Raw genomic sequence first — 22,678 nt, forward strand, 5'->3', positions numbered from 1 at the left:
GGATCGTACTCCCTTTATCCAGTGTATGGATGGATGAATAGAAAAATGGGGACAAAACCCAAATGAAAAATAGGATGGGATGGGGGGGGGTTCTTTTTTTTATTTTAGTTTTTCACTCTGATTCTTTCTGGTATAAGGAAAATGTTCAAAAATAGATTGGGGTGATGAATGCACAACTATAGGATGGTACTGTGAACAGATGATTGTACACCATGCATGATTGTATGGTATGTGAATATATCTCAATAAAACTGAACTGAAAAAAAATCAATGGCCCTAGTGTCTTTCTCAGAAAGCAAGAAAAAGACAGCAAATTAAAGCCAAAGAAAATGGAAGGAAGGAAATAGTAAAGATAAGAGATTCCATTCCAATGAAATGGAAAAAAGATGTGAATTGAGAAAATCAACAAAGCCAAAAGCTGAATTTTTGAAAACTGATAAAATTGACCCTAGTAAGAATGATCTAGAAAAACAAAGAAAACCTAAATTGCCAAATCAGGAATGAAGGGAGACATTAGCATTGATGCTAAAAAACACAAATGTATTAAAAAGAAATTTTGAACAACATCAGGAAAATAAATTTGAAATTTTTGATAAAATTGATTCCTTGAAAATAAAAATTTACTGAAAAGAAGAAAAAGAAACACACCAAAAATTTTATAACTATTTTAAACATTAATCCATCATTGAAAACCCTCAAAGAATACTCCAAACTCTGATGACTTCACTGTTGAATTTTTCCAAATATTTCCAAAATAAATAACACTAATTTTATACAAACTCCTCAGGAAAACAGATAAAAAGGAACTTCCACATCTTTCTATGAGGCTGATATAATCTTGACACCAAAACCTGACCAAGACATTGCAAAAACGAAAATTATAGGCCAATAAATCTCATGAAAATAGATTCCAAAATCCTTAATAAAATAGTAGTCAATCTAATCCAGAAATACATAGAAAAAATAATACTTCTGACCAAGTGTGGTCTATTCCAGGAATGCAAGATTGGTTTAACATTCAAAACACAATCAATGTAATTCACAACTTTAACAGAATAAAGGAGAAAAACATGACCGTTTTCACAGATGAAGAAAAAGTATTTGATAAAATTCAATGCCCATTCAAGAAAAATCTCTCATCAATAAAGGGGATTTCCTTAATCTGATAAGGAACATTTTCAAAACAATCCACAGCAAGCATCATATTTAATGGTGAAATGTAAAACACTCCCCCACACTTTAGGTCGTGAAGAAGACAAGGATGTCCCCTATCACCACTTCAACTCGGTATTGCATAGAGGTCCCGACCAGTGCCTGAGGGCATGGAAAAGAAATAAGAATATAAACACTTTAAAGGAAAATGTAAAACTATCATTATTCTCAAGTGACATGATCATGTTTACAGAAAGCTTTAAAGATGAAAACTCATAATTAACAAGCAAATTTAACAAGGTGACTGGAAACAAAGTCATTATGTTAAAAATCAATCTCAAATTTTCATATTCTAGGAAGTAACAACTAGAAAAAAGTAATAATACCTACAATAGCACCGAGAAACATCATTACCTAGGAATAAATCAAATGAAGGATGTACAAAACCTCTACACTGGAAACTACAAAATACAGCTCAGAGAAATTAAAGACAATGTATATATGAATATAGGGATATCGAATACCATGTGCATAGAATGGCAGTTTGAAGTTAAGATGTCATTCTTCCTCAAATTATCTTTAGATTCAATGCAATTCTGGTCAAAATCTTGTCAGTTTGTTTTTGACGAAAACTGACAAGCTGATTCTAAACATCTATGTTAAAAATTTAGACTAGTCAAGACAATCTTGAAAAACAAGGGGACTTATACCACCAGATATCACAACTTATTGTAAAGGTGCTGTAATTAATATTGTGGTATTGGCCCAAAGATAGACAAGTAGACCAGTGATTCCGAATACAGTTCCCAGACACAGATCTACATATATATGATCTTCCCTGGACAAAGGCTCCACTGGAATTCAGTGGAGCAAAGGATGATCTTTTCAACAAATGATGCTTTATCCATTGAAAATTAACAAAAAAGAGAAAAAACCTTGACTCCTCCCTCACACCCTATACAAATATTCCAGATGGGATGTCGATATAAAGGTGAAAGATAAAATAAAACTCCTAGAAGAAAACATAAAAGAATATCTTCACGGCCTTGAGGTAGGCAAAGATTCTTAAGAAGACACAAAAGATCACTGACTATAAAAGAAAAGCACTGATAAGTTGGACTTCATTAACTTCTGTTTATCAAAAGATCCCATTAAGAGAGTGAAAAGGCAAGCTGCAGACTTAGAAGATGTTCGCAATATTTATATCTGACAAATGAATCATTAAGGGAAGGGCAAAAACACACACAGGCAAAAGACAAATAGTTCACAATAAGATATCCAAATGACCAATAAGCATGTAAGAGGCTAGGTAACATTAATCATCAGGGAAATACAAACTAAAACCACAATGATGCACACTATACAACCATGGTAATAGCTAAAATTGCAAGGACTGGTTATACCAAATGTTGGGAAGGAAGTGAAACAAATGGAACTTTATAAGTTGCTGGTGGGAGAATAAATTGGTAGTATCTACTAAAGCTAAATAAACATATATCTCTATAATCTAGTAATTCTACTCCTGGAATATACTCAACAGAAATCAGTGCTTATGTCCCACCAAAAAACATGTACAAGAATGTTCGGAACAGCTTTATTCTTAACAGCAAAAAACTTGAAACAACCTAAATGTCCATCAACTTTTGAATGGATAAGTAAACTGTGGTATATTCATATACTGGAATATTATTCAGCAATGGAAAAAGAAAGAACTACTGCTACACATGACAATAGGGATGCATCTCATAGACATTATGATGAATGAAAAAAATCCAGACATAAAAGAATAGATACTCTATGATTCCATTTACATGAAGTTTCAAAAACAGTGAAAACTATACCATAGTGATAAAAGTCAGGACAGTGGTTACTAACAGGGAAGAGCCACAGGAGAGCCTCCTGGGGAGCTGGAAATAATCTATATCTTCTTCATCTGGGTGGTGGTTACACAAATGGTACAATATGTGAAAAAAAAAATCCATCAAACTATTTACTTAAGATGCACATCCTTTATGTTCATTTTATCTCAATTTTATGAAATGAAACAATGAAGATGATAGAATGACAATGCCAGAAACGACTCTGGAAGGAAGTTGTTGAGCATGTCTGACAAACACAGGGGGGGAGCGTGGAGCAGGTTGTCTCCAGTCCATGCTTTGAAACAATGAGCTAAAGGAGAGACACTTCACCAAGGGAGAGGGGGACACTTCTGGTGGGCTGCCCTTGCTAGAAATGACATTTATAATAAGTTGCACCCTTTTTTTAAATGTTTAAGGGGGGGAAATACAAGTCTCAAGTAGTCTTCTGCTCTTAAAAATAAAGCACCCAGAAGCTCCAGTCTGACATAAGACAGGGAAAGGGGTAAACACAGCAGTTTATATCTTCCAGTTAACTCCAGTTCTCCAGCCCAAGATCAGGAAGAAATTTTTACTTTCCAACAGCAAAGGCATTCATGACTGTAAAACAACAACCCTATGACACAGGTACTCTAAACCCACATCTACAGTGACCTTAAGAATGGCCTTTCCAGTTCAGGATGCATATTTGCCCAAGTAAAGCCGCACTCTAATGGGGCCTTTGGAGGCTCGGGCTAGCAAGTCCACTGTAGAAGACGAGTCTGTTCACAGCAAGTTTTTGCCATGGCCTGGGTTTCCGTGTCCACATAACTGGACGCCACGCTCCACTGAGGAATATTCATAAGTGATTCCAGAGCATCTCGTTCCAGGTGACTGGCCCCACCTAGCACTCCAAGAGGCCTTATTCCTCCCACCTGGACACTAGCCGTGTCTAAGTCTGGAAGAAAGAAGTTCAAGCACTTACTTTCATCATTAGAAACATTCCCCAGAGATGTGTGGCTGGAATAACGTTTGTTTTCACTTTCGTTGAGACATCTTTCAATCCAGCTCTCTAAAAAAAAAAAAAAAAGTCACAGAATTGTTGTTGGTGTTGAAGAGACAAGAACATCACTCTGCATTAGATTTAAATGTTCTTCAGCGTTCACCTGAGACCTGCCCAGCCTGGAATCAGATTTTACCTGAAGCCCCACATGCAACCTTGCTGATGAGACTTTCCTGAGTAATTTGGGGGCACACTGGCATTTGAAACCCAACGTGAATATTTCTTAGTCAAATTCTACTGATTCCAGAGTATTTGTAGCCCAATACTACCGAGGACCATCTTTCTTTGCAAAGAAGATATGTTCCTGAGATGTGGACCAAATTTGGTCAACTGCAGCACTGGGGTGATTGTCAAACTTGTAAATCAGCTGCAGTACCCCATCTTCAAAAGAAAACAAAAAGGAAAGCAGATAAAACCATGGGGTTCTGGGTGATGTGGAGGAGGAGGGTGGGGAACCTTGCAGCCCCTGTCCCCCTCCCCAGCAGTCACTGAAGGGGCTGAGGTGACAGACCACAAGTCACTGCAAGGGGAGAAATCAAAAGTTTGACAGTAAACATGGAGTACTTTTAAAACCCAAAAGACTGTGGTTTTGGTTTCTTATTCCTATAAAAGCTACACATGTACTTGCCACAGAGTAACACAGCACTTATTCCATTTCCAGACCATGTATTTACCCACATATACATTCATTCATCCATTCAGTCATTCAACATTAGCTAAATATAGTCAGTTCTGCCATAACGCTTGTCTTAAAAACACGAATTTGTTCCAACACAAGCGATATCTTAGGGAGCAATTTGAGCATAGTGCAAACTTTGTGTTTGTCAGCTCTATTTCTTTTGTGAGAAACATGAGGTGAACACAGGAAAATGCATCCAGCCAACTGATTCCCATGGGAATATGTAAAATGTACCCACGCTCATAGTTCAGCTGTCTTTCTCAGTTTACTGTGTCTGTTACGTGCCGCACACACAGATAACCTTCCTTCCACCACTGCACAATAACTCAAGCTGCATCCCTTCTAACAGCCACTTCTACCACCAGACTTCAAGTCTTTTCCAGGGTAAAGTGCCATGTTTACTGTATTTATAAATAACCATTAACAAGTGTGACCCATTTAACCATTTAACATGTGTAAAAGTGTTATAATTTTTATTAGGCTCCTATCATCTTTTTAATGTGTCACTGGTAAAGATTTTGAGTGTTGTGCCTCTAAGCTCATTTTCCCAGTAAACCTGTGGTTTTTATTGTGCAATTTTGCATCGTGTGGTGATTTTTAGAAATGCATAAATGGTGTTATGGCAGAATTGACTGTACTATGACCATGTGCTTTTGAACAGAACAGTCTCCTGTTGCCTTCTCTATAATATGGGAACTAGCATTTATTGAACACCTATTTTAACATGGCAGGCCCTTTGTATACATTATGTCTCTGAATCCTCACAGCAATCCTCTGAAGTAAGGATTTTAATCCCTATTTTTCCTAGAAAGCAACTGAGGCATAGAGAGATTAAGTTAATATGACTCCTCATAATTCAAAGAACTGAGGAAAAGATCCTTAGTTAACACCTTAGGTTACATGTTGTAAAAAGAAGCCCTCCTGAATAAGCCATATAGAAAGGGAAAAAGCAAATATAAGTAGCAGACAGAAAAGCTGAATTTTTGTTTTGTATATTATGTCCCAACAAACTGCTCTTTTAAAAGCTGCTTCCAAAATTATAAACACATAGAGGGGAAATCCCAAAGGGGAGGCTAAGCTTGTTAAGGGGATGTAAAAGTCAGAGGTATCTTTGAGGAGCAGAGGAATTCAAAACATTAAAACACTACCCATTTCAGATATCAGATGCACAATGCAGAAGCAAATGTCTTGTCATGTTTTCAAAGATGGGACAGTACAGGATGGGCGTTTGTCATCACACTGCATTCAGGAGGACATCTGGCTAAAAAATCTCCAGGATCCTTTGAAAGACCTCTCAGAACATCTCCCCTCTGATCTTCTAACCCCTTCTAACCCCTTCAAGCTCTCACACGTTTTCCCTGGCAACATGGCAACAGCCAGGCTAACTTCTACTGAAGTTTGCAGCCCCTACTCCAGCTGAACCATCCCACCAGAAGCAACGTCTACTGTTCTAGGCCAGCCCCTCGTCTTCCTAGGGAGACAGACACCTATTTACACTCACACACGCATGTGCACAGACTGTCACACGGGCGACTAAGAGAAATGCCTCCCTCTCACTCATTTGTATGTACCGGGATCAGGCCTATTAAAATCGGGGTCCTTAGAAGCGCCACTCTTGCAGGTGAGAATCCCCAGGGACTGACGCTGCCCTCTCTGCAGAACTCATGACAACATTCCAGAGAAGAGCTGCCTCTAAACAAGAGGTGGGCCAAGAGAGTGCAACACCCGCTCCCAAGAGTTCAAGTCAAGTAAGCACCGTCCCTACTGAGCCTCTTCTCCACACTCCCCAACCCCAACACTGCAGAGAGATGACACCAAGGTTATACGAAGGGGGAGAAGGGTTGGTAGTGCCATGAAGAAAAGGAGAGCTGAAGAAATCTCACTAAGTAACCCTTTCCCCTACCCCTTCCACACAGCTAAGTCAGGGAGAGAAGTTCTGACTTAAAGGGGGTTCAAAGTTTAGATTATTACATGGGACTGAACAATTTGATTTCAATATTGAGATGTCATATCGTACCTGAATGATCAGACAAGTCATGGAATGGCATGAGCTTTAACTCGGAGCCAAAAGAAGTTTAAGACTCACAATAAAACATTTAAAGGGACAGTGGGATACAGGCACATAAAGCTGCTCTATGATTACAAAATAAAAAGTGCATGTTCTTTATAATTACTTAAATCACACCGAACCAACCTGATAGATTCTGATCTGAACTGGCAGAATTGAGTCTAAATCAGTCTGTGGGGAATTTGGTTCCATAGCATCAATTTACAAAATAAAACATTCCATGGGAGCAGGATATCCCTGCTATTGCCAGGCACCTGAAAGTTACTGCAGGACGAAGGGGTCCTCAGGATCTTAGGAGTGAAGGGAACTATCTTCTCCATCTGGCCAAATGTCTCCTCAAAGCATCCCCAACAAATGGCAACCTCAACTCCTGCTGAATATTTCTGCAGATTGGCAGCTCCTTTGGTTGAACAGTTCTCAGTTTGAGAAAGTTCTCCCTCATTCTCCCTACAGATCCTGTATTTAGCTAACATTTTTATCGAGGGCTTCCTGTGCTTTATGCTGTCAGCTTTACATGTGTTAGTTCATTTAATCCCAAAACAACCCTAGGAGGCAGATGTTACTATTATGTCCAATTTATAGATGAGAAAACCAAGGCTCAGAGAGTTGAGTGGCATGCCTAAATCATATGGCTAGTAAGCAGTGGTGCCAACTCTGGTTTCTGTGACCCCCGAGGCCTATACCTGTAGCCACTCTGCTACCCAGCTCTGCTCCCTGAAGCAACACAGAATATCTTGCACATGGCAGATATAGGAAGCTAGTCACCATGGCTCCATTTTTTCTAGTCAAGGCACCCCACTTGTTTTGACTCTCTTCTTGGAAGAAATTGTTCCCACATCTTGCATTCCGGTTCACTTGCCTCTGGCTGTTTCCAGTTAATCAATGTTCATTTGAACATACAGCACCCAGGATAAATTCTAATCAGCAGCATCTGTAACTCATGTCCAATAAGTCATTTTGCTGTAGATGATTTGGCAGTCCTCTATTTAAGTCACCTAAAATAAACATTATGTACTTTAAAGCTATTTATTTGGTCTTCCAGAGGTCAAGAATTACTTGAGCAGAATGACATGTCTACTGAATTTTGAATAAAGCACTATATTCATCTCTCCCTTATTTATTTATAGATTTATGATTTAATAATAATAAAGGCTACCATATAGTGTGCCCTTATTATGAGTCAGGCATTATGCAAAATGTATTCCATTCATCATCATAGTTAATCCTCATAACACTCCTATGAGGTATGTGCTATTAATATGCACAATTTAGAGATGAGAAAACTGAGGCTCAGAGAGAGTAGGTAACTTGTCCAAAGTCACCCAGCTAGTAATAGGCAGGGCCGGCAAGTCCTCGATCTTGGGGCTTGCCCTTATGAAGCTTGCTACTGCAAAGGAGAGGCTAAGCCTACTTATAATTGTGCCTAAGAGTCACCTCCAGAGAACCTCTTTGTTGCTCAGATGTGGTCAATCTCTCTAAGCTCACTTGTCTGGTAAACCCATTAACCTCCCTGCTATGTGGGACATGACTCCCAGGGGTATAAATCTCCCTGGCAACATGGGACATGATTCCTGGGGACGAGCCTGGACCCAATATCGTGGGATTGAGAAAAACTTCCTGACAAAAAGGGGGAACAGAAATGAAACAAAATAAAGTTTCAGTGGCTGAGGGATCTGAAATGGGGTTGAGAGGTCATTCTGGAGGTTATTCTTATGCATTATATAGCTACCCCTTTTTAGTTTTTAGTGTACTAGAATAGCTAGAAGGAAATACCTGAAACTGTTGAACTGCAATCTAGTATTTTTGATTCTTGAAAATGATCATATAACTATGTAGCTTATATGGTGTGACTGTGTGACTGTGAAAACCTTGTGGCTCACACTCCCTTTATCCAGTGTGTTGACAAAAGAGTAAAGAAAAGGGGGACAAAAAGTAAATAGATAATAGTGGGGGAAAGGGAGTATGAGATGCTTTGGGTGTTCTTTTTTTACTTTTATTTTTATTCTTATTCTTATTTTTTGGAGTAATGAAAATGTTCAAAAAATTGAGCATGTTGATGATAGCACAGCTATGTGATGATACTGTGAACAACTGATCATACCCTTTGGATGATTGTATGGCATGTGAATATAACTCAATAAAATTGCATTAAAAAAATAAAAAAAAAAAAACAAGCAGGGTCAGCAAATCCAGGTCATAACCACAATGTTGTCTCCTTCCCCTCCATCCAGTGAAGTCCCCAGAACACAGTGCCAATATTGCAGCATGGATCACAGTCTGTCTTGAATGAAAACTTTTGCTAAACTCTGGTACGTAATTACTGTTTGTGCTAAATTCATTTACATATTTCTTTGTCAACCTTTGTCATACATAGCAGGTTCTTTGGTTTAGAACTCAAAGATCTGGAGAATGGAGCCCATTTTATTCTATTTCTTTTGATTCTCCCCTAGAGCCTGTTTTAAACTTTTTCCGGCAGTCTGCCCTCAACACGTTACATCAGTGACACACATGATATCAAAGAATGCACAGCATGTAAGTAGATACAGCTTCATGTCTGTGGAATTTCCTAATCTTTGTCTTTTTTTTTTCCTACCACATAAGATGATATCACAAATAAAGCAAGCAAAATTCGACAAAATTTATTTTGTACCTTCTAGGAATAAGATGCTGTGATAAAGGTAATAAGACTGGCTTCTGCCTTCCAGTTACCATCTAGAAAGTAAAGCAGATGCTACTCCTTGAGCCCATAAGTTAGGGAAACTGCCATTTCTGTTCATCACTTTGTACCCAGTGCCTGGCCGGTACCTGGTGCAGGATAACTACTTGTGGTTGAATGCATTACTTTTTTTCAAAGCACATTATTAAGTTCCTACTGTCTGCCAGTATTATGCAAAGCACTTTCAGAGATGTGGTCTAAATTAAACCTCAAAACAATATTATGTAGTATGTTCTGATATCTTTATTTGTAGGTACAAAATCTGAGGCTTGAAACAAAAATTCCAATATGAACAGACCATGGTCCCTGTTGCAATACTGGCATTGTATTCTGGGGATTGTGCAGGACAGAGAAAAAGGAGAGCTCCATCCACACTTGGGTAACTTCCTGCTCCCAATGCCTCACTTTTTATAGACAGAAAGTATCTGATCTTTTAGTAAGGACCAAACTTGAGTTAAATGCTCCACAGTGGTGGTGAGTGTAGGCTCCTGTCTGCTTAGCATCCCTTCATCTGACTCTTCTGAGATCAGGGGTAGGAAGACAGATGCGTTTAAGGCCTTGTGGATTTTCATGTTACAAAGAGGTTAGCCCACAATCCTTGGAGGCAGATCTTCATGCCTCCCCCACTTTAGAGATTGAAACCCCAGTTTGAAGTGACTTTCTCAAGTTCAGATAATGTAGTTGAGCAGAGCCATAAATGGCTTTTGGTTTTCTAGGAAGCTTCATTTATCTGGCAGCAAAGAACTCCTATAAGGTAGCCACACTGGGGACATGGCACAGCCGTCAGCACACCCCAAGGCTCAAAGTGGTGCTTCATAAACATGTCCTGAACGGGCAGGAGTTGCCGACTAAGATAATTACCAAAAGCCAGGTAATCCTTGAAGTTTACAGAGCATACTGACAGGCAGAACCTCATCTGAGACTCAGACCACCCCATGTGACAGAAATTTATTCCACTTCACAGATAAGGAAACTGAGGTTTAGAACACAGCAGTGGCTTTGCCAAGTTCCCACAGTTAGGTACTAAAGTCGGAATTCAAACCTAGACCTTCAGTCTTCAAAGCTTATTCTTATTCTTCTTACTGCATCATACTGCCTTCCTATTCTGATAACAGACCAGCTGTTCTGTCTTAGATTTATTTTTCATTTTGCAAATAACTATCAAGTGCCTTCAACATAAAATTCTACAAAAGCGATGAAAAAGCTATTTAACAGTAAGCCAAAGATATCACAGCAGGATGCCTCTGGTGCATCAGAGTCTCCATACCTGGAAGTCTCTTGTCTGTTTATTCACTTGCTTATCATTTATTTTCCCCACCCATAAAATGTAAGTTCTATGAACCTTGTCGCTCATTCAGTACTTTGTCCACAAGAGCCTCGAACAGAGTCCGGCACCTAGCTGGTAGTGATGATTGTGATGAAAAGTAAAGTAGGAGGCAGGAATAGAGAATGATGGAGGGGGGATCCTCCACCAGGAAGCATCTGAGCAGAGACTGAGCGTAGTGAGGGAGCAAGGCTGTCAGGCATTCAAAGAGAGGGAGCCACAAATGAGAAGTCTCTGAGGTGGGCTCATGCTTGACCAGTTTAAGGAACTGTGAGAAGGCCAGGGTGGCTGGAGTGGAGAAAGTGAGGGGGAGGATAGTACAAGGCAAAAGAAAAGATGTTCTTTCTGGGCCTGGGAGAATGTAGGATTTGGAATTAGAACAACTGGATTTCAAATCCCAGCCCTGCCACTTACTATCTACATAGAATGGAAATGGTCACTGGGCCTTCCTAGAGCCCCTACCTCCCAGGTTTCTCCTAAAGATGAACTGAAATCATACGGGTAAAGCACATAGTCTGCTTGGCTTTGTGGGCCACGTTAAGTTGAGGAAGGCATGGTCTCTATGCACCAAGGGTTCAAAGCTGGGTGATGGACACAGAAGGATTACAGTGAGATGTAGCATTTATTGAGAGGCCTTCCCAGGCCAGTCACTCTGCTTTACATGCATCATCTCTTCTCCTCACAGCTACACTGAAACAGAGGTTTTATTACTCCGATTTGAGAGAAGGAAACTGAGGCTCAGGAAGGCTGGGTAAAGTCACCCAGTTAGTTGGTGGCAGAGCTGGGTCAGGTCTGTTTGGCTCCAAATCACACTGCCTCACTAAGTAAAAGGGGAGCCAGGCATACCTTTTAGTAAAACACCGTTTGGTATTAAAGTGCTGTGGGAGCACAAAGAGGGGGGCTTCCAGCTCTGTCTGGCTGCTTAACAGAGGGGGTGACATTTCAACCGGAGCCAGGAGGGAAAAAGGGGCATTTCAGGCCAACAGGGCTGCACAGACAAAAGCACAAAGCTGTGAAAGACCCTATGGGCTGTGGGAAAGGAGAGGAGTTCACCAACCATGACCCAAGGAGTGGCGGAGAAGGTGGGAGAGTCGGTCAGGAATGGATTGCAAAGGCCTCGCCCACCAAGCCCGGAAGCCTGCAGGCAGCTGGGAAGCCCCCGTGGTGTCTAAGGCATGGGGGAGTGAGTGCGATGAGCTCTGTTTTTGAGGAAACTGGATGAGAACAGGGAGTTCTTGACTTACGCAATACCTGGGGAAAACACCGCCTGAGTTGTCAAGTGTCACCGGGTTTTAACAGAAGGCGTTTTCATGTTCTACATGCACAGTCTTTCAGGGCATCGTGCTAGGGCTTGTTGGAGGAGCTGCGAGCTTCAGAAACGCTACCTAAAAGGGCCGACGGGCCGCACTCACGGCTCCCGAGGGAGAGCCTGGCCTCAGTTTCTCTCAGGGTGCCAGGGCACACACTAATTGCCCCACCCCGGGCCCTGGTCATTACCAGTGAAACTGCACTGCGGCCAGCTACAGTCTCCTCCAGCACCAGGGTACGCCTTCCTCTTGATCATCCTCTTTCCCAGGCTCTCCAACGGCCGTGACACCGGGGACAGCGCCTGCGGAAGGCCTCTCCCGGGGGCCCCTCAGGTCACTGGGTTGCCATGGCGACACCACAGGCCCTGCCCCAGGGGCCGCTGGGTTCCAGGAAGGGGCCCCTGCCCTGCCTCCAGGGGGGGTGGCCCACCTTGCTCCTGCTTTTACTTCTCCCCTTGCCCACCAAACATTGATTTGGCACCTACTGTTTGCCAGGCTCTGGGGATCAAGTAATGAAAGTGGCCCTTTCAACGTCCCAGCTCTCATGGAGCTTACATTCTGTGGTGGAAACAGACAAAACAAATAAGCAAGATGATTTCACAAAGCGATGAGTGTTATGAAGAAAATGGAATAAAGAGAGGCCACGGGTGCTGTTTTAGGGAGCAGGGACCCTACGGAGCTCTCTGAGGAAGTGATGCCGGAGCCAGAGCCAAGGTCTGAGGTGGAAAAGTGCTTGGCTTGTTCGAGGAAGCCTGGCTGGTGGGAAGGGAAGGAGGAGAGCGGGAAGAAACAAGGTCGGTCAGAAAGGCAGCAGGGGCCCAAAGGTTGTAGGGATTTACTGGCCAAAGTTAAGGACTTCAGATTTATTTCAAGTGTGCTAAGACGCTATTGAAGGATTTTGAACAGGAGTGTGACACCATCTGCACTGGCTCAGAAGGGTAGCCTACTTGAGGACTTCCTTCATCTGTTCCCATAATCGTCTGTTAAATATTTTTCCAGGACCACGTGTCAGGTGCTGGACTAGACAGTAGAGCTACAGCAGTGAACACAACAGACATAGCCTCTGTCCTCATGGAGCATCAGCGTTCAATGTGGGCCTCAGTTATTAAATAATCACACAAATAGAGAATGGCATTACCAAGAGTGCCACGGGAGAGAAATATGGGGAGGTCTGACCTAATCTGGGAGAGTCAAGGAAGATTTTTGGAGGAAGTAGCATTAAATTAACAGCTAAAAAAATAAGGAGGCATGACCTGTTAAAGAGGTTGGGAGAGTGTAAGCTGAAAAAGGAATAGCATATACAAAGGTCCTGAGACTGGCAGAAGAATGATGCGTTCAAGAAACTGACTAGCGTCCTGACCACAGATGCACACGTTCATTCAGGTATTGATTCAACAAGTGCTCATTGAGACTACCCTGTTTGGCTAGCACTCTGTTAGTTGCTGTGGGGCTTACATTCCAGGAGAGAAAATCATCGGCATAAGCAATTTTAACACACGGCAGCCAGTGATAAATACTTTGAGAGGCCCCAGGAGGTTGGGATGATAGCAACAAGAATGACTATAGACAATATCACAAAGAAGGAGGCATTTGTCCCATCTCAAATAGGTAGGAAGTTAAAGGTGCCACAAAGATATAACAACAGGAACAAAAGTGTGGAGGTGGGGCACCACACGTGGCAAATAGAAAACAGCAAGCACATGAGACGTCCAGCAGGTAGCTTGGGCCAGTCTGAGAAGGTTTTTGAATGCTGGCGTAAGGAGTTAGTTTGATTCAATAGGTGGTTGGGAACCCCTAAGAGTTTTTAGCAAAAGCAAAGCAGTCCAGTGGGCAGCTGCAGCTGATGATGCTAAACCAGAAAAAATCTTAGAGGGGAGAGAACAGAAGCAGGGGGCCAGGTAGTACAGTGACAACATCACTTATCAATCAAACCTGGACACTTTTGAGATGGAAAGGTGGCATTATTAATCATTTTTCCAGCACCACATGCGTAAATGCAAACTAGGATTTGTGGCCCCACACGGTAGGAGGCCACTACAATAACCTAATTAAATCTTAGAGGCCCTGAACTGCAGAGGATGCACTGAGAAAGAAAGAAAGACCTGGATCAAAAAGACAAGAATTGCACCCTCTTTCTGGCTAACTGTATTCACTTCCCTAACCAGTCCCCAAAACCAGCGTCCCCATGTCTCTTCCTCACCAACGCTGTTGAGTCCAAGATGACACTAACAACGTTCTCCTAAAATGTGGCCTCCCAATGTAAACACCATCATCTTCGTCAACATCCCCATCACAGCTCACTCCTTGAGCACGAGCTCTGTGCTTGGATGATGGGTAACTTACACGGCTTTTCTCATTTGATCACAGCAATGCTGGAAGTGGGTAACATTCCTATATCTTACTCAAACGTAAGGCCTGGACAAAGAGAAGTGAGAATGGCTTGGTGCAGAGCCAGCCCCATACCCCAGGCCTCGGGACAAACCTTTTGGGTCATCTTTATTTCTGTAAACCAAGAAGGCCTCCTTTCATCCAGGTTGCCTAAATGTCCAACTCTGAAACATCTACCCATTGCCTTTCTGCTCCAACACCCTATGGTCTGGGCCCATCTCTCTGCAAAGACTGGGTCAAGGGATTTGCTTCTTCCTTCAATTTATCAATTTATCCTCAGTGACGTGATCCCCAGTTAATAACCCCACTCACCCTGCTTGCCATACTTAATTAAAAAGTACCCTTGTCCACCTGCCTCTTTTTACTTTCCTTCTTCTTTTCCTTAAAAATCTCAGGTTTTTTTTTTCACCTCTTTCCCAACTCTAATATTTTTCTTTAAAAAAGAAATCTTCCCAAACTCCCATTTTATGTGTGCCTCACTTTTCACATCAGCCAAATAAGCCGAGCTGCTTTGTAATGCTATTGTGAGACTCAAGTTATGATGATGATGAAAAGTTATATAAAATTTTTTTTTATAAAGTATACTGTGCTAATTAAACACAAGGCAATATTATTCTATTCCTATTGCAGCACTATTTTTTTTAAAACACACTCTCCAGCCTGAGTATTTTCTGACCTTCCCAAATCACACACTCTTTTTGTTTCTAGTTCCTCTCCAGATTCCTAAACTTTACCCTGCTGGCTAGCCCGGCTCATCATTCATATCCTAGAGAATCTTTTCCATGTGTCTGGAAACTAACAAGTATCTATCTGAACTTTGAACCAACCTGACCCTTGACTACCCTCCCAGTGGAAGTCCCTGCTGGCTGGTTAGGGGGAGTCCTGATGCAGGGGCAAAAATGGAAGAACCTGACTTCTCAGCCTTACTCTCTCACTAGCTCTGTGAACGTGAGCAAGTTCTTTAACCTTTCTGAGCCTTAATTTCCCTGTCTGTTATAATTACAAAAACTACCATTTTCAGGGCTCCCATTTTATACCAACTACTAGACTAAGCTCTTTATATACCTCTTCTTATAATTACTTCCTATGCAGGTATTATTACTCTTTTATAGATGAGGAAAGCAAGACCCAGAGAGGTTAAATGACTTACCTAAGATCACACAGCCAGTAAGCAGCTGAGCCAAGATTTGACTCTGACTCTAACCTAACCATTAATCTCTGCTATAATGCCCATAATTATATATGTACTAAGCCATGTCTAGCATAATATCAAGCATACAGTAGGAGCTCAATAAGTGTCACTGGCCTTTCTCAATTAAGGGGGCATTATTTGCTATGCAAAAGAATTAACAACGATAGTTAATTCACCAACAGTCACAGGAGACTGGAGAAAATTAAAGCTAAGGTATTAGGTGCCACCTCCTGTCAAAAATACATTAATGTAAAAGTGGATCTCTGTTCCGAAAATATCCCTGGGAATACCAGAGTTAATGTACATAATTGCATAACCAGGTTATAAAATTTTCATTTCCCCTTGGCTTTTGGGAGGGAGCATGTCTACTACTTTTTAATGTCAGGAGGCCTTTTCTCTGTTTCTATTTCTATCATTACGATATTAATAAAGCATATATAAAACTACAAAAAGAAATACTGGAGCCAAGACTGCATGCTCTGCACAGCATTTCATATTATTCCATTCTTGACACCAGTGCCTTGCTTTTTCCCTCCCTCTTCTGCACTTCTGCTCACCCCCTCCGCTTAGAGGGCAGATCTGCCTGGCTGCAGGGTGCACACAGGCTTCCACCCAGCCTGAACTTCTGAGATAAACCACCAAACACATTCTTCTCTGCAGCAAAATGCCTTTTTCTTTCCTAGGTTAACCTGTCATAGAAATTACATTACAAAATGTTAAAAAGAAAAATATATTTACCCACACTCCTACCCCTCTAACATGTGAGGGACTTTTGCCCCCCAGTCTCACATTCATGTGTGTACTTACGTGAACTGTAACCTCAGTGAACACACAATTTCTATTCCTTTCCTCTTAACATTCTGTTTCTTTCCTAGGTTGCTTCCATCTTCATATTTATCATTTTAATAGATTCTCAGTGTTCTATTGCGCCAATGTGCCTATTTTGGATAACATTTTAAGGAAAAACTTGATGTTTGTCACTTTTCCTTTCTTTTCAATCATTTCCTGAGAATCACGGGAAAAAGGAAAAACTAGCATGTGGGCTCAGCAACTGGCTGCAAACTATTGGTCTGAACTCCAGCCTTACTACTTATTAGTTGAATGACCTTAAGGCAAATGATTTGACTTCTCTAAACCTCAGTGTCCTCTAGTGTAAAATGTGGATGGTAATAATCTGCCTACCTCACCCTAGTGGTATGAGATTTTTAAAATGAAAGCAGGGAAAGCACTTAGCGGACAGAGTGCCTGGCACAGAGCAAGGTCTAGATGCTTGTATGGGCCTTACGATCTCATTCAGAGTACTCAGCTGTGTCTCATATCTACCAACACACAGTAGGTGTACTCAACAAGTGTTACTGCCCTTTCCCACCTGAAGAAAACTCATCCAACTCCACTATAATTCCCAAGTCCTTGCTTGTGACATAGGCATTGTTTGTTTTATGAGGGTACAGTAGTTAAGAACATGGACTGTGAAGCCAAACTGCCAAGTTCAAATCCCACTTCCTCACTGTGTGACCTCGGGTAAGTGACTCAACCTCCTTAAGCTTCAGTTTCTTCATCTGTAAAACAATGCAGTCACAATAACACCTCATGGAGTTTGTACAAGAAGCAAATGAATGCGGAACATTAAAGTGCTGACTCGATAAGCATTATATAAGTCTTAGCTGTTAACAGTTTTACATCACGCCCACCCCCAAGGCATCCCACTTTAGTTCCTTCCTCTTATGACTTTTTCTGTTTGATTCTGGGATCTCTGTGCAGTGAAAAGAACGTGGCTTTGGAAGCCAGAAAGACAGTGATTCTAATCCTCCCCTTACAACGGACTAAGTAAGCTCTGCAACCGAGGCAAATTATTTAACCTCATGGACCTCAATTTCCTTCCTATTAAAAAATATTCACCCCTATGAGATTATTATGAGGATTAGGTGAAATAGTTAAAGCTCCTTAAGAGCTGATTTTGCCTTATTCATCCACCATTTCGTGCACTTAGGACAGTGCTGGGTACAGAACAGCAAATCAATAAAGACTGGAGGATGACAGAACAGAAACCAGGGAGGGATGGGAATGAATGAAGTACGAACACCACGCACAGCACATAGTAGGGGCTCAAAAATGCTGGTTCATCTGCAGGTAATTTATCAAGTACTTCCGTGCATGGGACCTTGAGCCGGGCTTCCTAGAAAGCAAGCAAACAGCATCCTTTATCATAGAAAAGATGGACTGATTTATATATTAAGTAAATATTTATGGAGCACTGACTGGGCACAAAACACTCCAGCGGCTCTGCTGCACTGTGCTTAGCACAGATAATAATGACAGGGGTGAAATCTCGATAAACAAAGGAAGAAGCTTCAAGTTAACACAGAAAATGAGGATGGAAAACGCGTGTACTTTACACCCCTCTGGGTGAGTGCCACTTGAGGGGAGTCAAAACTTTATGTTGAAGGAAAACTCAGCCCCTTCCTGAATTATGAGTTTTTAATTGGTGTGGAGGTGGCCTGGTTTAAACACAAGGAGATCAGTTTTGGAGTCAGAATAAACCTCAGTTTGGATTCTCACTTGATGTATAAACCAATGAATGCGACTCAATCCCACTGAGCTTCAGTTTCACCGAGTGTAAAGGGGGATGATTACGCAGAGCACGCAGGTTTATGAGCTTTACAACGTGCCAATCCCTCTGCTGATCCCCTGACATGCAATGTTCTACTTAATCCTCAAGATGCCCCAGAAAGTGGGTGCTTTGAAAGCCCCGATTTACTGACAAGCAAACTGAGGCTCAGAAAGGTTACATAACTTGCCAGATTCGTTCACCCAGCCCATGGCAAAGCCAATCCTCACCAGGCCTGTTGGATTCCAGAGCTGGCTGGTTAATGGCTGCATTAGTGAGAGAAAACTGTAACATGCTACGGCACATGGAAGGTGCTGTTGTTTTAGCACCAAGGCCTTTAGGTTGAAACAATTTTAAGTAAAATTGTGCCTGTAAGTAAACAGATATGAAGCCCTTAATGGTGTGTGTATGATGTCAAATTTGCCAAAGTAACTGGCAGGGGCGAGATACCTGCCTGGCGGTGGCGCCAGGGTGAACTCAAAATCTCCAAGAATATTGTGAGATGAAAGGCACATGTTGTGCAAGAAGGAGCGCCCGTGGGTGACTGCCAAGGTCACACTGCAGTGCCTGCCCGTGGCAGCCAGACGGCCCTGGGCACCGGCAGCAGCATGCTCCAAAGAACTGCAGGGTGAGCTGCTGTGTCCCACCAGCACTGAGAATGACTGACCGCCTGAGCTTCCTTATGTAGTAGAGGAGGTGAGCTAGAATGTACATCTCTAAGGCCCTGCCAGCTCCCAGGTTTTAGGAGGTGAGGAGGCAGCCTGGCTTTGCAATCAAAATAATCTGTGTTCGAATCCTGGTTTAACACTAGCTACCTGGCCTGGGACATATTAACTAGGCTCTCTGAATCTCAGTTTTCTCATCTGTAAAATGGGGATAATAACACCATAGGTTTGGTATGCGAATTAAATGAGGCAACATGCAGAAGCATTTAGCACAGTGCTTGGAAAAGATACAAGCTTTAGTAATTCACAACCCAGTTTCACAAGGGTACTCCCTTGCATAAAAAAGTAATGATTTGAAAATAACTTATCAAGTAAGTCTGCTATCAATTACCAAAAGGATTTCAATGTCATTTCCTCCCTCCTTCCTCCCTCTTTTCCTCCTTACCTTCCTTCCTTCCTTTCATCCTTCCTTCCTTTCCATCCTCCCTCCCTCCTTCCCCTCCTTCCCTCTCTCCCTCCTTCCTTCCTTCTAAAAAAATGCTCTGTATCAATATATACTTCCCAGGAGTGTGTGTGTATGTGTGTGTGTGTATATATATATATACCTGTATACCAGGTACTGGTATACAATCATATTTCTTTAATGTTTTCGTTTTTTAAAAATCCCTATCAATAGCAAGACAAATTGCAAACTAAGCAGAATCCATTTTCCTTAAAGATTCTCATCTCTCAGATCCCTCTGCTTGGCTCTGTCCTGCACTCTCCAGGAGGTGGTCTGGGTTCAGCCCCCCTCTGTGCGATGCTCATGCCTGGTATCAGGGCCGGGCTGGCTGCACAGCTCTCCCACCTCCCAGAGCCTCCTCCTCGGCTGTGCCCTGTGGGGGCATCCATGAGAGAGAGCACCCAGCTGCCTGGGCACAGGGAGCAAACCCCAACAAAGCAGAGAAATCATTCATCCTTCTAATCACAGCAAAGTTTTCAAACTTTAAAACTGAGACTTGATTAGAAGAAAAGCAGTGTTTTTGTTTTTGTTTTTTTTCTAAAAACCCTGGCATTTCTGAAAAGGTCCCCTACCCAAACCACAGCAACCTCAAAAACTATGTTCACTGAGTTGAAAATAAAAGTTCACGGAGACCAAAGCTCCTCTCACAACAACCGTTCAACGCTTTAGAAATCTTCTTTCCAATGCTTAAAAGTTTTAACGCAAGCCCTATGAAATCTTTCCTCCTCATAAACTCCCAAGGCTTTCTCAGCCAGTGTTACTTACTTCTCCTCTGTGATGTTAAATAACGCTTTATGGATAAACTATTCTGCTTTCAAAAAAGAAGTCATCCAGTAACACAAATAAAAATCTTAGAAATTTTAGCCCTTTTAGTGGTTGTATAAGGATGATACAAAATTGGTTGATTTTCTTTTTGGTGAAGCAAAGAAGTTATGAAGGCACCATAATTCTCTCCCTCCCCTCCAGATTTATTATCAGAGTGGAACTGAATACCACAAAGAAAACCTGGCAAAGTGTTTAAAGTGATCAATCAATTCCATAGTAAATAGGTCTGCACTGGGCCGAATTCTGGAACATGACATACCCCTGAGCATTTAGGATCAGTACACAAATTAAAAATCCATTATATGTTTGAACACCCCAAATTTAGACTAATCATTCAGAAAAAGAAGGGGAACTAAAAAAAAAAAAAATCAGGCTCATTTTTTAACATTATTAATTCCATAATTTTAACATTCAAAGAAACACCTCCTCAAAAGTCAAATGTAACTTGCAAGGATTTCACAGTAGTAAAAAGATTCAAAACAAATGCATCGACATAATTTTCTTTGTGCCATGCATTTGTGCTACAAAAATTAGACTCCGGCTTGGCTGTATAATTAGGAGTCTCTAGTCACTCTTTAAATTATTCAAACGAAAGTTCAAAATCCTGTTGAAAGAGTAGTTCACTTGTGTTGACTGGTAAAGTGCATTTTCTCCAAAGTGATGGAGTCAGGGGATCAGTGCTTATGAAGTGGTAATTCTCTAGTCCGATTAAATAAAAATGTGCTTTTTTCAGCACAGATTCACTTAGGCTGCATCTAAACAGCTTTTAGCACAACTGGGTAATCAAAACACACAAGGCTACAAAACAATAACTTTTGCTGGGTTGCCACTTTTTCAAAGACTTTCTTTTATGAAAAGAACAAAAACCCAACATGTCCAGCTTCACCGGTCTACCAATAATTATTGATTGCTTAGAAATAGATTATGTTTCTATATCTTACAGAGGATTAACCAACCACAAAGGCAGAAACTATATACTTACTTTAAATTAATCCTGCTCCAAGGATCAAGGATGAGAGATGATATAAAAGAAACCACATAATTTACTGGCACAGGTCAATCCAACTGGATTTGGCCAAACTTGGGCCAAATTCAAATGAAGGCATAATAGCTACATTTCATCCTTTTCCACTTTTTATATTAGTTCTCTCTCACACACATTAAAAAATATATGCCACAGTATAACAAAAAAGCAAAAGAGGACTAAATTCTTTCTCTGCATCCTGTTAAAAGGAATTTTAGAGAATGGCTCACTCGAAAGTGAGCTTTCCACTTCCTAAAAATCAAGGGTAAAATAGATCAATTTTTAAAAAGCAATGCCTATAACTATAAGACATGGTGGGTGGAGGCAAAGTGAGGACAAAGAATGCAGGCCACCACATTCCAGAACTGGAAGCTATGGAGGGGACTCCATCAGAGATATGTAGCACTTGCTGTTTCTAGGATGCTCTATAAAACTGCTCTTCCAGGATTTAAATTCAACTCAACAGGTGTTGCCTCTACAAAGACACATTTTCCACTTTCTTTAACAGACTGGATGAACTCACGGCAAACAGGAGCACATAAAATGCCTTGTTCATAGGAAAAGTAGAGAAACAAAAGTGAAATTAATCCCTCACTCTAAATCCTTTAGTAAAGAGTTATTTATCTTGACCCTAAAACTGAGACAGTGTCTATACAATACAGAAAACATCTACGTATTTTGAAACAGACTTATTTTTTTTTTCAGGATTATTATCTCCTTTTCCCAACCAGACACCTAGGATTAGGCAAAGGAAGGCTGGTTAATCATTTTTAATAATAATAAGGTCTGCCATTTACTGAGCAATTTCTCTGAGCCAGGCACTCCATTAAATACTTATCATGCACAATCTCATTGGATTTTCACAACAACTCTAGGAGGCAAGGAGCGACACTTTCCATAAAGAAGGAATCAAGCCTCAGAGAAGTTAGGTAATTTGCCCCGGGTCACACAGCTAGAAAGTAAGCGAGCTGGGATTTAAACCTTGGTCTGTCTGATTGCAAAACTCTTGTTCTTTTTACTAAGTCACACTGCATGCATTTTTGAAGTCATATGTTAACGTATCTGTGAATGATTTCTAGCTGCAATATATTGTTTGTTAAATTACTAAAAGGCCACATATATTACCACATTACTTAATGGCTTCATCGATGATCCTTCACTGAGGTATTTCTGTATGTGAGCATGAATGAAGCCTTGACATTCTCAGAGACAAAGCCAATGTTAACTAAAGTTCAAATGAATCCCAGACTAACATACATTTCACCTAAGTCATGAGGATATGAATGCTTATGTCCCCATTTTTGCCAACAATACTTTCAAAATTTTGTCT

General features: G+C 41.2%; 1 protein-coding gene across 2 annotated transcripts in view; it reads right to left on the reverse strand.

Moving 5' to 3' along the window:
- RFX4 (regulatory factor X4) overlaps nt 1-22,678 on the reverse strand; it is a 163,760-nt gene that overhangs the window by 133,074 nt on the left and 8,008 nt on the right. For both annotated transcript variants that reach the window (XM_037846577.1, XM_037846576.1), the window contains exon 2: nt 3,973-4,059. In XM_037846577.1, the coding sequence (XP_037702505.1) occupies nt 3,973-4,059 (87 nt within the window). The remainder of the gene's footprint in view (nt 1-3,972; nt 4,060-22,678) is intronic.

The sequence above is a fragment of the Choloepus didactylus genome, chromosome 8, assembly GCF_015220235.1.
Source record: "Choloepus didactylus isolate mChoDid1 chromosome 8, mChoDid1.pri, whole genome shotgun sequence".
Classification (NCBI taxonomy): domain Eukaryota; kingdom Metazoa; phylum Chordata; class Mammalia; order Pilosa; family Megalonychidae; genus Choloepus; species Choloepus didactylus.